The sequence below is a fragment of the Alosa alosa genome, chromosome 18, assembly GCF_017589495.1.
Source record: "Alosa alosa isolate M-15738 ecotype Scorff River chromosome 18, AALO_Geno_1.1, whole genome shotgun sequence".
NCBI classification, from domain to species: Eukaryota; Metazoa; Chordata; class Actinopteri; order Clupeiformes; family Clupeidae; genus Alosa; species Alosa alosa.
Genome location: NC_063206.1, coordinates 3,809,090 through 3,823,243, shown reverse-complemented (window position 1 = coordinate 3,823,243; position 14,154 = coordinate 3,809,090). Strand labels below are relative to the sequence as shown.

At 46.5% G+C, this 14,154-nt stretch overlaps 1 protein-coding gene across 2 annotated transcripts in view; it reads left to right on the top strand.

The window, feature by feature from the left end:
- Positions 1–13,539, top strand: part of hps1 (HPS1 biogenesis of lysosomal organelles complex 3 subunit 1) — a 26,891-nt gene extending 13,352 nt beyond the window's left edge. For both annotated transcript variants that reach the window (XM_048268999.1, XM_048269001.1), the window contains 12 exons: positions 2,579–2,681; positions 2,925–3,000; positions 3,101–3,192; positions 4,041–4,208; positions 4,640–4,819; positions 6,301–6,377; positions 7,764–7,892; positions 8,153–8,218; positions 8,804–8,948; positions 10,141–10,254; positions 12,726–12,808; positions 12,950–13,539. In XM_048268999.1, coding sequence (XP_048124956.1) covers positions 2,579–2,681; positions 2,925–3,000; positions 3,101–3,192; positions 4,041–4,208; positions 4,640–4,819; positions 6,301–6,377; positions 7,764–7,892; positions 8,153–8,218; positions 8,804–8,948; positions 10,141–10,254; positions 12,726–12,808; positions 12,950–13,112 — 1,396 coding nt within the window. In that variant the 3' untranslated portion in view covers positions 13,113–13,539. The remainder of the gene's footprint in view (positions 1–2,578; positions 2,682–2,924; positions 3,001–3,100; positions 3,193–4,040; positions 4,209–4,639; positions 4,820–6,300; positions 6,378–7,763; positions 7,893–8,152; positions 8,219–8,803; positions 8,949–10,140; positions 10,255–12,725; positions 12,809–12,949) is intronic.
- Positions 13,540–14,154: the final 615 nt, after the last annotated feature.

Below are 14,154 nucleotides of genomic sequence, written 5' to 3'. Positions count from 1 at the left end.
AGGTCGATGAAGGTGATGTAGAGGTCTCTGCACTGCTCTCTGCTTTTCTCAAGTAGCTGCCGTAGAGCAAAGATCATGTCAGTTGTGGACCTGCACTTACGGAAGCCACACTGTGTTTCAGGGAGAGTAAGTTCTGAGATGTACTCGACAAGTCGGGAGAGCTTCTTTGCAAGGACTTTGCCTGCTGTGGAGAGAGCGAAATTCCTCGACTGTTGCCACAGTCTGCTCTTGTCCCCTTTCTGCTTATAGAGAACGATGATGTTGGCATCCTTCCAGTCCTGGGGTACATTCTCAGACTGCCAGATTTTGGTGATCAAGAGGTGTAAGCGGCGCGGTGAGGAGGTAGCCCCATGTTTGAACACCTCAGCTGGAATACCATCGGGTCCTGGGCTTTGTTATTTTTTCAGGCTCCTGATCGCCTTGATGTTTCTCGAAGTCAGGAGGGCTGTCCAAGTGTCACATCTGTGGCATAACAGGCCTTTGTCAAGGATGTTGGGATCTGCAGGGTTGCTGTGATTGAGGAGACCATTAAAAATGTTCGGCCCAGCCAAGGATCTCTTGGCGGTCCTTCGGGAGGCTGTCTCCAGCAGCAGATCTAACAGGAGTGAGGGTTTGCTTCCTTGGTCCATGGAGAGCTTTGATGGCATCATAGAAGCCATGCGTGTCACTACAGTCAGCAAGATGTTGAATTTCTTTTGCTTTCTCCAGCCACCAGGTGTCTTCCATGGCCCTTAGTGACAGCTGTGCTTTTGGCTCTAGCCTTGGTGTAGTTGGCTTTAGCATGGAGGATTGTGGGTTGGAGAGCAGGGCTTTGTGGGCCTGCTGTTTTTCTTGCAGAGTCAAATGGATATAAGAAGAGTTGTTGTCAAACCAGTCCTGATGTTTTCTGACCTTGGTGCCAAGGGCTGTTGAGGCGGCAGAGTGGATGGCGGCAGATAGAACTGGCCAGTCTTTGGCATCAGCTTCCTCTGGGACATGAGAGAGGTTGCATGCAAGGTGGCTGCACGGAGGTCATCAAGGGTGTCTGTGTTGGAGAGAGCGGCGATGTTTAGTCTTCTAGTCTTTGGGGTCGTTTTGGGACAGCAAGGTGGGGGATGACCAGGCGTAGTTTGATCTGACCATGCGGGTGGTCAGTCCAGCACTCTGCTCCCCCACATTGCTCTAGTGATCATCACATCCTGTCTCTCCTTTTGGCGAACAGTAATGTAGTCCAAAAGGTGCCAGTGTTTAGATCTGGGATGTTGCCAGGTAGTTTTGCTATGTTTTTTTCATTTGGAAGGTGCTATTAGTGATAAGCAACTCATGCTCAGCACAGAGGGATAGTAGGCGGTGCCCATTGTTGTTCATTTTTCCTACTCCATGCTGACCAATGACCTTCTTCCAGATAGCCATCCAGAGTGTTGAGGGAACAGACAATTTTTAGACCACCTTTTCCAGGTCCCCCCTGGCCAGGGGTGAGCAGTGTGGAGCTGCTCAGTCGCAGTGAAAGCTGCCGAGGTGGGCGCTGCCCCATCCCAAACAACACAACACAACGCCACTCCACTGTCGCCTGTGTGCATGGTTTGACTAGGCACTTCCAGCCACATCCTTGGCCTGTGCCTGCCGCCATTCCACATCGCCACAGGGCTTTGGTGGGGGCTTGGGGGCTGGGGTGGAAAGGAAAGGGAGTGAATGGAACAAGGAGCTGGCGCAAGGGAAGAGATTAGGTGAGGGTAGGGGTGCGCAGTCCTTACTCCCACCATTCTTCGGGCCAAACAGAGTAGCTTCCAGTGGCATGAGGAACTCACCACCTACCTTCACTCTGGTTTGAGCTGCAGGGGACTGCCGGTAATCCGGGTTTGCTGGGTTCCGGGATCTATTGCCTGTCCCCACCTGCAGATTTGTGTTCAGGGTTTACTCCCCTAGCCTTCATCCGCCTTCCCAGCCGCAGGGAACGCCTTCCTGTTGCCATTCTCGGCCTGGCCCACCGCTGAGGTCTTTGCTATTTGCCCATAGCTGGGGCAGGGGTTAACGGGCAGCAGGGCGGTCCACACTATAGTGGGCCTGCATGCCGCTGCCTCTGGGGCTCCCCTGCTACCCGAGATCCCATACAGCTTTGCCTGGAACCGCAAGGTACCAGTTACCGTCCGTGGCCACGAGGAGGCGTGTAAGGGTCTTGGCAATGGAGAGGCTGTGTACCGGCAGAGGAGACTTACGTGCTCGGCTCCTCTTTTCGCCTCCCCCCTAGGGAGGTGGCTAGCCGGTGGCGGTAGCTGAAAGCAGAGAGCAACAAGCAGGAGCGACATGCAGCATGCACTAACCTGCACTAACCAGCATGCACTAACCTGCAAGCACTAGTTCTACTCCAACACTACTGCACTGACACATCACATGCCCTGTGTGGACACACACACACACACACTCACACACACACACACACACGCCTTCATCCTAGTACACACCAGACTGCTGCTTTTCTACTCCAGGTACACACACACACGCGCACCTTTATCCTAGTACACACCAAACTACTGGCCTTTTACTCCAGGTACACACACACACACACAGGTGTTGATTATTGTTGTTTGTGTCCCTGCAGTCGTAATGCCAGCACCCTGAGCGCATCTGATCTGCTCACACTGATGGTGATGGTGCAACATTCACACCCCAGCAACCCCGAGATAGATGAGTCCAGCCCTGAGGTAACACACACTATACACACTATACAGACTATACACACACACACATGCACACACACACACTCACTATACACACACACTTACACATACACACACATACCACATCCACTCCAGCAATGCAGAGATAGAGGATGCCAGCACTGAAGTAAGACACACACACACACACACTGTGCATTTTATCAGAATGTTATGATTCATTTACATCAGGAGTAGTCATGGAGACATGTTTTGTGTGTGTGTTTTTAGCATGTTCAGCATGACACCACGGTTGGTTCAGAGCTCTTTTACACACCTGAGCCGTCTCCCACAGACAATCAAGCAGGTAACACACACACACACACACACACACACCTGTGTGTGTATAGCAGCTACCAAGTGTATGTGCAGATTTGTAGTAACAGACTGGTGTTCTGTGTCATTAGAACTGAGCAGAGCGAGCATTGAGGGTTCTCCAATGAGCAGAGCGAGCGTTGAGGGTTCTCCAATGTTCCAGTTTGTGGATCCGGACATCCAGGTGAGTGCCCTAGCCACCCTAAAGGTGCGCTCTGATCTCTGACCCTGCAGTGACCCTTAACCCTTGACCCTCACTGCACATGCTGCTGTACAGGTCCCAGCTTTACGAGTCGTGGGGCGATGGTAGCAGGGCTCCAAATGGACAATGTCCCGTTGTCTCGGGGACCAGGACACAATGGAAAGATGATCATTATAACCATCTCACTAGTTCACAAACCGGAATTTGCATAAACTCATAAAAGCATAACAGAAGAGCATGTTTGGCGAAGTCTCTGGCCAGGGTCCTGAAGTGCTTCAAGGAATCATGCCAGTCGACTGTGCAGGCAGGAGTCGGGCAGGATTCCGCCATACACCCCTTTATTCTTTAACTATGGAAGGCGGGAGGCGTGAGGGGGTCGGTGGTGGGTTGCGAGCGGAGTAACACCGATGCTGCAACTTCGGCAGGTAGACTGTGAATAAATAACCTGACTGACTGATGAAGGAGGCGTGGCAAATTCCGTCACGCTCCTCCCCAACTTCCGTTTGTAAAAGCCATTTAGAAACATTTATTAACCAGCTATAACCACCTATTAACATCTATAACCACCTATCAACATAGCCATCTATAGCATGTATAACCATATATAACCTGGCAGTGATGGCACAGTGGTTAAGGACCTGAGCCTGACCAGTTGTGGGTTCAATTCCCAGTTTCCATCGTTGTGCTCTTGAGCACGGCACTGAACCCTGAGTTGCTCCGGGGACACTGGCCCTGGTAACATAATTGACAAATGTTAGTTGCTTTGGATTAAACACGTCTGCTAAATGAATAAATGTGTGTGTGTGTGTGTGTGCGTGTGTGTTTGGTAGATGGCGGAGGACAGCCTTCAGACGCTGCAGATGAGTCCTCCTGACCCTGCCACGCCTACCCGAGTCTTCCTGGAGACAACGCTCAAGGAGGGCTTCTATCCCATGATGCCTCACTCAATGTACACCCTGCCCCTGTGGCCTGGCATCACTCTGGTGCTGCTCACCAAGGTACACACACGCACCCACGCACACACACCTACACACACACACACATGCACATGCACATGCCCACACACACGCACCTACACACACACACACACACACACACACACACACGCACATGCACATGCACACACACACACACGCACCTACACACACACACGAACCTACACAGACACACAGAGAGAGAGAGAGAGAGAGAGCGACACACACAGAGACATACACAGATGCACACTGACATCAAAATGGTTCTTTCTTCACAAACTGATGCTATTTCTGTCATTTGAGAACAGCGCTAACATCTTAAACAGGCGGAGTGTGAGCGAGTTATAATGGCCTTTTTTCTGTGTGTGTGTGTGGTGTGTGCGGTGTGTGCGGTGTGTGTGTGTGTGTGCGGCGTGTGTGTGTGTGTGCGGCGTGTGCGGTGTGACCCGTGGCAGATTCCCAGCAGTCACATGGCCATGTCCATCTACCACTTCCTGGAAACGGTCACTAAGCTGGAGAAGAGGCTGAGTGACAGCAAGGAGGGCCTGGTGCCACTACGAGGCCACGCCCCCATCCAGGAGCTCCGCAGCAAGATGGACAAGTTCATCAGGGTGCTAGGCAGCAGTGAGATTCAGGTTGGCCTCTGAGAAATGGCAGAGTGTATGCACGATAGGTGTGTGTGTGTGTGTATGTGTGTGGTTGTGTTGTGTGTGTGTGTGTGTGTTTGAGTTTTTAGTGTGTGTGTATGATCGTTTAGTGTGTGAGTGTGTGTGTGTTTGATATTTTTTTAGTCTATGTTTGTTTACTGTGTATGTGTGTGTGATTGTTTATCATGTATGTATGTGTTTGCCTGTGTGTGTGTTATAGGGCTGAAACGATTCATCGAGTTACTCGAATAACTCGATTACAAAAATTACTCGAGGCAAAAACCCTGCCTCGAAGCCTCGTTAAATTCCTATGACGCGCACTATACGCGCAGGGATCTGATTGTTCCACACGGACCGTTGTTCAGGAAGCACACCACTCGCGCGTGAATCGTGATACATTCTGAATTTAGCTGGCGCGATGGCGGAGTCAAGATATCCATAAATGGCAGAGAATGTCTAAAGTTTTCAAGTAAAGTTTTGGGATCATTACATATTCAAAAAGGAAAAGAACAAGCATCTGAGCCGAAAACATCCACTCCATGCTGTTTCACCAAGCGTCAATAAAGTAGGCTATCTATCAATCTATCTAGCCTATCTATCATCTATCTACGTAGCCTATAGCCTACATTGATGTTGGCTGATTTTAATTACATACTGTATTTGTAGCGATGTCGTGATATAATGTTTAGCTTTGATGTTTTTAAGTAGTAAACGTATTCACGTTTAATTGCAAGACAGAATGCCTAAAAAAGAACCCCTTCTTATACACACATGCATGCACCCTCATCTTCCCTCACGCACCGCATGCGAGCACTGCACACACACACACACACAGGTTGCTACAGTAGGTTACCATAGCAAATAGGCTCAACCCAGAAACTATTTGTTAGTAGCCTAATGGTAAATGCTGCAGGTGTAGAAATCTACATAAAACAGATATTTACTTTGATGTCAGGTCTAGATTACAGCATGAAACTTGTTGTGCATATTAATACATTAAATTGCTTAATCTTCTCCCTCCCAGGACTTCACAACATAGTATGGACAGCTTTGTTCGCCCAGCTAAGTCATGCACAAGAGGCTGCAATTTTACAGAGAGCATTTTGAACATTGTTTAATTGTTGGCACTGGCACTTATAAACACTAAATGGGTAAATTGCAATAAATGGGCTTAGTTTTGGAGCCAAATGTTGGAGTTAGAATAAATACCTCTGTGCCAATTGCTTGATCATTTTACAGCCATGTCATTTTCGTTATGCATTATTTGTTTTGGTTGTTTAAAAATGCAAAAAAAAAAATATCCGATTAATCGATCGATAAAGTGCTAGATTAATCAATTACAAAAAGAATCGATAGCTGCAGCCCTAGTGTGTTAGAATGTTTAGTGTGTGTGTATGTGATTGTTTAGCCTTTGTGTGCGTGTGTTGGAGTAAAACTCTCTTCTTGTCTTCTTGTCTCGTCTCTGACAGACATCACTACTGCAGAATGCGTGGGTAGAGTTTAAGAACCGAGCCTTTAACAGGGGAGGACCTGGACTCAGTAGAGAGTGAGTATAGAGTGTGTGTGTGTGTGAGTGAGTGAGTGAGTGAGTGAGTTTGTGTGTACACTTTGGTCTGAGTATGAGTGTGAGTAAGTAGCTGACAGACACACTCAAATCAGATGCTGTTGCTATAGTAGCAGTATTATTGGATAGTGCAGCGTTTATTTCTCGCTAACTTTTGAAAAATCTAAGCAATAAAAAGCCAAACCAATGCTACCTACACACCAATGTTACATGCTACCTACACACCAATGTTACCTACACACCAATACTACCTACACACCAATACTACATGTTACCTACACACCAATGCTACATGCTACCTACACACCAAACTAATGCTACCTACACACCAAACTAATGCTACCTACTGACCAATGCTACATGCTACCTACACACCAATGCTACCTACACACCAATGCTACTTACACACCAATGCTACATGCTACCTACTGACCAATGCTACATGCTACCTACACACCAATGCTACCTACATACCAATGCTACTTACACACCAATACTACATGCTACCTACACACCAATCCTACCTACACACCAAACCAATCCTACCTACACACCAATGCTAATGCTAATGCTACCTACACACCAATGCTACCTACACACCAAACGCAGCCGCAAGTGAACTGATCCCACCGCAGTTGTCTTTGTTCCAACTCTCAGCTCATTCATATTTAACGTAATTGAAGTTGAGTCATCATACCATTTAAACTAAGGCATCCACCTCACTGTGGTCATGAACGGGGAAAGGACTTTTAGAGCCCAAAACCATTTTTTGTACCAGGCTGTACGTATGTCCATTTCTGCTGTGGAGATGCCCATTTTACAGTACCAGGCTGTACGTATGTCCATTTCTGCTGTGGAGATGCCCATTTTACAGTACCAGGCTGTACGGATATCCATTTCGGCTGTGGAGATGCACATTTTACAGTTTTTCCCCAGTCGCTTTGGTGCATTTCTTAAATCATCATTAACGTTTGAACAACAGTAAGTGCATTTCTGGAAACGTGTAACTCACTCTAAATGCTTAGTTCAAAAATATTCATGCCAATCATTATCTCAGCGCCATCTGAATGAAAAGCTCCTGTTTCACTCTTATGAACAAAATGGTCAAAATGCTACCTATGTTGTCAAAATAACATCCACTTATAATAATAATAATAATGAGGCTACAGTTTTTTTATTTTGCATGTACGGTATATAAATGTCAACAGTTAAAAGTCGCACATTAGGCCTACTGCATGTGGGAGATTGTAGGAAATCAGACATTATTCACATCCACTTTGGATTCATTGTCTGGTACCGAATGTTCCCACTTAGTTGTAAGTTGGTGCCCAACAGTACTTTGTGTGTGTGTGTGTGTGTGTGTTGTAGGTTGGTGTCCTCCTGTAAGAAGCTACGGACCCAGCTGTGTGGGGTCTTCAGACAGTGTTTTCTGTCCGAGGGCTGCAGGACCCAGCGACTCTCCCCCAGTTTACAGGACCGAGCCCTCACTATGGTGCAGTATGTACACACGCACACACAGACACACACACACACGCACACAGCACCCACAGACTCTCCCTCAGTTTACAGGACCGAGCCCTCGCTATATACATACACACACATAGCCCTCACTATATACATACACACACACACACACATCACCCAGAGACTCTCCCCCAGAGACAGAGGTCTCATTATGGTGCCGTACGTACACACACACACATGCATGCACGCACACACACATCCATGGCTTTTTTCATTCTCCTCCTCTTCCTCAGAGACAAGCTGATGGACTGGAAGGAGTTCCTACTGGTCAAAAGCAAGAGAAACATAACCATGGTGTCATATCCTTACCAACACTGTGTGTGTGTGTGTGTGTGTGTGTGTGTGTGTTTGAGAAACATAACCATGGTGTCATATCCTTACCAGCACTATTGAGTGTGTGTGTGTGTGCGTGTGTGTGTGCGTGTGCGCGTGCGCGCAAGAGAAACATAACCATGGTGTCATATCCTTACCAGCACTATTGGGTGTGTGTGTGTGTGTTGTGTGTGTGTGCAAGAGAAACTTAACCATGGTGTCATATCCTTACCAGCACTATTGGGTGTGTGTGTGTGTGTGTGTGTGTGTGTGTGTGCAAGAGAAACTTAACCATGGTGTCATATCCTTACCAGCACTATTGAGTCTGTGTGTGTGTGTGTGAGAAAGAAAGAAAGAGCATTCTCCTCCATGTTTGTGTGTGGGGTGAATCTGATACATTTTACAAGTATATGTAGTGTGTGTGTTCTTAACGTGTGTGTCACCTACCTTGAGGAGTTTCCTGGTCTGATATATGTAGTGTGTGTGTCCTTAACGTGTGTGTCACCTACCTTGAAGTGTTCCCTGGTCTGATATACAGTATGTAGTGTGTGTGTCCTTAACGTGTGTGTCACCTACCTTGAGGAGTTCCCTGGTCTGATCCACTTCATCTATGTGGACCGGGCCATGGGTCAGATGATCGCTCCGTCACTCAACATGAGCGAGCGTGCCAGCTCAGAGCTGGGCAAGGGACCGCTGGCACACTACATCAAGAGCAAGGTGTGTTTGGCTGTGTGTGAGAGAGTTTGTGTGAGAGAGTTTGTGTGAGTGTGTGTGTGTGTGTGTGTGTGTGTGTGTGTGTGTGTGTGCGTGTGTGCGCGGTGCGAGAGAGAGAGACAAAGACAATCTCACCACAATAAACCCCTCATGGATTTCGTCACAGTCATGACCAGGGGTGTCCTGTGTCCTGTCCACATTGGAGTGTAGGCCTATAACTATATAACATGAGTGTTGTACTCGGCAACCACCTAGCATTACTTGCAGCTGAATCCAACAGTTGTTAGCTAATTTGGCTAACGGCAGCTACCTAGTATAACTATAGCAGCTAAGGGACTGTCCGATATTTACCGGGGGGGAGGGCCTAAGAGAATTTTTTAAGCCTTAGGGGAAGGCCCAGGAGAAATTTTTTGGGCCAAAACATAATTCACGTCTCTTTGACAGAGTGGGCGAGTCCAAAAAGTCGCAACCCTACCTGAATCTCCCACAACCCCCCTCGTAAGCTTGCAGGTCACCCGCGGTTATGAGTCATAAACAAAATATTTTAATGATATTGGTCATTTCTTGGGCGGGTCAGTTAAAATTAATTAAATATATATTTTCTACAAATAGGCCTACTTAAAATATCACGAGAAGGCTAGCATCAATACAGTAAATTCAACAGTAAAGAAGCTGCGGGTTGATTAAAATATCGGGCGACCGCTGGCCGCTTGTGACCAAACCCGCGCAACACTGGTGTGTAGCCTACCTGTGTGTGTGTATGTGTGCTTATGACATTTGCTGGCCGTTTTAACCTTGTAAACGTCATTTTTCGACCAGTTTTATTTGATTCACGTAGGGGGGAGGGCCTAGGAGAATTTTTTTGAGCCGGGGGGAAGCCCCTGGGAAAAAAACAATTTGACCAGGGGGGAGGGCCAGGCAGAACATTTTTAACCCGATCGTCTGGCGACCGCCCCGCTAAATATCGTACAGTCCCTAAAACCAACAGTTAGCTAATTTGGCTAATGGCAGCTACCTAACATAATCGATTTGGCATAGTAGCCGAAGCAGTACCAGCCAGCAGTTTGGAGATCAAAGTCACAACAACTTGTTGCTACATGCAGACATAAAAAAATCTTCATACTTCATCAGAGTGTGAAGTTTCTGATAGTAGTGTAGCCAATGAAGGCAAAGGCCTGTGTGTGTTTGTGTGTAGGTGTGGAGTCTAGTTGGCACTGCGCGACGCTACCTGCAGAAAGGCTACACCACTGTCACACAACGGGATGGAGATTACTACTTCTGCTACTTCCTCTGGTTTGAGAATGAGACGGTAAGCTATGCACACACACGTAGACACACAACGTGCACACTCACACACACACACGCAGACACACAACTTACACACTCAGACATTCACATGGTGAGAGCATCACAAGAATGGGGGGATGGGGAGTTTCAACTATTCACAATTTATTATGACCGCTGCGCAGCGACGGGTTTAGGAGGACCTTTTTTTTTTTGTATGTTGATCTCAAGGGGGCATGTCAACCCATTCCATAACCACTCATTTCATGTATAAGCCACCCTAGTTAAACACAAAAAGTAAAAATTAGGTGTTGTAATCGCAGGTATCTGTGACCTAACATAGTCAAAACTGCACGAAATTGGAAGTTTAGGATCATTATGACACCCTCTGAATGCACGCCAAGTTTAGGTGGAATTCCGTTCATGGGGGCCACACAATAAATTCATTTATGTTACTATACACCAACTGGCCTGTCAGTGGCCGGAGACAGTTTTCTGTGAATATCTTGAGAACCGTAGGGCCTAGGAGGTCCACCTTTTTTTGTATGTTGGTCTTAAGGGGACATGTCAACCTATCCCATTACCACTTATTTCATGTATAAGCCACCTAGTTAAAAATTAAAAAAGCAAAAAAATTAGGTGTTTTCATCACAATATCTCTGGCTGACATGGTCAAAACTGCACGAAATTGAAAGTGTAGGATCATTATGACACCATCCGAATGCATGCCAAGTTTCATGAACTTTCGTTCATGGGGGGCCTTACAATAAAATAATTTATGTGTACATTTAGTGACCGTACACCAACAAGGATTCCCGGGACACTGAAAGACCGGGGTACACGAAACTTGGTGGGCATGTAACCCCACATGGATAGCATGGAACCATCGTTTTTCGTTTTGATCTGTAGCCCCCCCGCTGGACTGGACCCCCCGAAAGGAGGGTAGGGCAGACACTCTTGAGAATATCTTGAGAACCATAGGGCCTAGGATGACCAATTTTTCCGTATGTTTGCCTCCAGGGGTCATCTTAACCCATTCCATGTGCACACATGTGCATAAACAGATACACACGCACACACACATACATTCACAGTAATCCCCATTATGACACATACTCACACAGTAGACATATGTACGCATGCATGCACATGCACAAACACAGGCACATACGCAGGCACACACACAAGCACGCACACACACACACCCACACACATAAACATAAACATGTACACGCACACATGCACACAAGAATTTCTCAGAATTATGAACAGGCAAGATGGGGGTGGGGTTGTATAAAATGAATTTTACATGTGAACTAACCATGTTTTGGTACTTGTTGTCTAGCAGATACCAGTGGGAATTGAGTGTGGAAAATGCAATTTAGTGAGACAGTTAGAATCATATAGGCCTTTCAGCGTGATTTATTTTTGTGGAAAAAATGTGCTGGACTGGGTGGCGGTCATATTTTGTACCGCTCTGCGGTACATCTAGTTAAATCAGAAGTGGTGAAAATGTGAGGCGCAAAGGGTTGTCAAAAAGTCACAAAAACTCTGCACCGAATGACTGCCTTAACACCCTAAACTCTGCACCGAATGACTGCCTGAACACCCTAAACTCTACACTGAATGACTGCCTTAACACCCTAACATAATATTATATATATTTAGCAAAGCAGGCCTAAGTAACAAATGTGTACAGTTAGACAAGTTAGGTACAAAGTTACAAAGTCATCTGTGCAACACGTGTCATGCGCAGCTTCTCCACTCGCACGCATCACACCGGGCCTGCTGTGCTGTATTGTGTATCTTAAGTGCAATGTGAAGCTTGAAAATGTAAAGAAATAAATAAAAACAGGACAAATAACTTTGAGCAAGTTTGGAGGAAAGTCGGAGGTATGCATCAGGTATGCTTTGTCGCGTGCATTAAGTGTGCACGATGTTCGCCTATGACGGCAAAAAATAACTTTGAGATGAACAGACACATGAAGCAGGCTTGCCATGGCAGAAATAATGATAGTCAGCCTTCAATGTCCTCTTTTGTCACTTCTCCAAGCATACACCTGAGAGCGAGGCAAGCCCTCACAGAGAAATGCGTTGAGTTTTGCTGCAGGGACATAATTTTACGTTGTAAGTGGCTTAGGCCTTCTTCATTCGGATATATTTGCGATCCATTCCATTCTGAATAAACAAACATAGTTTACATGCTTCGTCCTCCGTTGCATTATTCAATAAGAAAATTCTAAACATATTATTGTAGCTTAAACAACTCAGAATTGTAGTTGAGAACGTCAGTTATAATGGCCCACGTATTTAAAAAATGTCGGGTTTAAATCAGGCTCGGGCTCATAATTACAGTTAATGTGTCTGTCTCGGGCACAACATGCACGGGCTCGGGTTGGGTCAGGCTTGATTTTTTGGGCCCGATCTAAGCTCTAACACACATGCACACACACACACACAAACGGATGTGCATGTGACACAACTGTGCTCCTGCAGGGTTATAAGCTGGAGGTGGTGGACATCCCAAGCCTGCCTGATGATTCCGCCCCCATAGGAATGCTGGCCTGGGATTACTACAGGTGAGATTAACATGGGATTACTATAATGTTACTACAGGTGGGACTAACATGGGATTGCTACAAGTGAGAATATCATGGGATTACTATAATTTACATAATCCTGCTGCTGACAGTGCTGTGGCTCTCTGTTGCCCCCTGCAGGAAGCTGCTGCGCTACTACAGCAAGACCCACTCCAGTGAGGTGGTGAAGTGCTATGAGCTGCTGACTGTCCATCTGGGCGTCATCCCCAGCGACTATGTGCTCCAACACTGTAGCCAGTTGGCCCGCAAGCTCTGGGAGCCCTCCCGCATTCCCCTGCTCTAGAAGCACACACACACACCCTTCCACATTTCCCTGCTGTAGATACACACACACCAGGGACTGAAAACAGAATAGGTTTTTTTCGGTTCGTTCTCGTTCCTGTTCCAGTGTTCCAAGGCCGTTCCTCTAAATGGTAACCGGTTAGAGAAGAACAGTTAATAACGCTCCTCTAAACGGTAACCGGTTAGAGAAGAACAGTTAATAACGTTCCTCTAAATGGTAACCGGTTAGAGAAGAACAGTTAATAACGCTCCTTTAAATGGTAACCGGCAGGGGCGTCGCTAGCTATTTAAAACATTCGGGGCTAGAGCCCAGAAGTTAGAGTTCTTTTTAGTCCGGGGGTTCGGGGGTTTCTCCCCCGAGAGATTTTGAAAATCGTGCTGATGAACATGCAATTATAACCTACTTTGAGAATGAAAAGGAAGGCCAATCGTAATGACTCACGTCACGGCATTCTGAATATTTAGATGTTTAAAGACCGTGTAAGGAGAACCAGGCGCGCCTGCAGGTGTACGTCCGTACACACTGTGCGTACCATCAGGCTACTCAACAGCGAGAGAAAATTTCCCTTGTGTGTGTGTGTGTATTCACACCAAATCGGCCTACCATACCTTCCCAACTATGTACAGTATCCCATTAGCTGCATGCCATCAGGCTATTTACCATTTTCTATTACGTAAAGTTAGTGAACACATTATGTTTTGAGCAGGAGAGAGAATACGCATGCAGCCACGCAATAGGCTACTTGTTGTTTTCTTTTACTCGGCTATCTATATGGTTATCAGCACACAATGTTGAGCTAATTCACTCAATACTCATCATGGATATCACAAGTTTTAAACAACGAAAACAGAAAGGATGGAGGCAGCAACGCTAGGAGTTATACAAGAACAAGGTAGGCAATTGGTGTGCTTGTCAGAACGTTAGACTGCACTAAAGCCAGACGTCACGTTACGCTAGAACAAAACTAAAGGTAACTTTAGCCTGTATAGGGCTGTATCAAGTTGTCCAAATGAATAGGTCATTGTAGGCGTTGTCGTTGTAT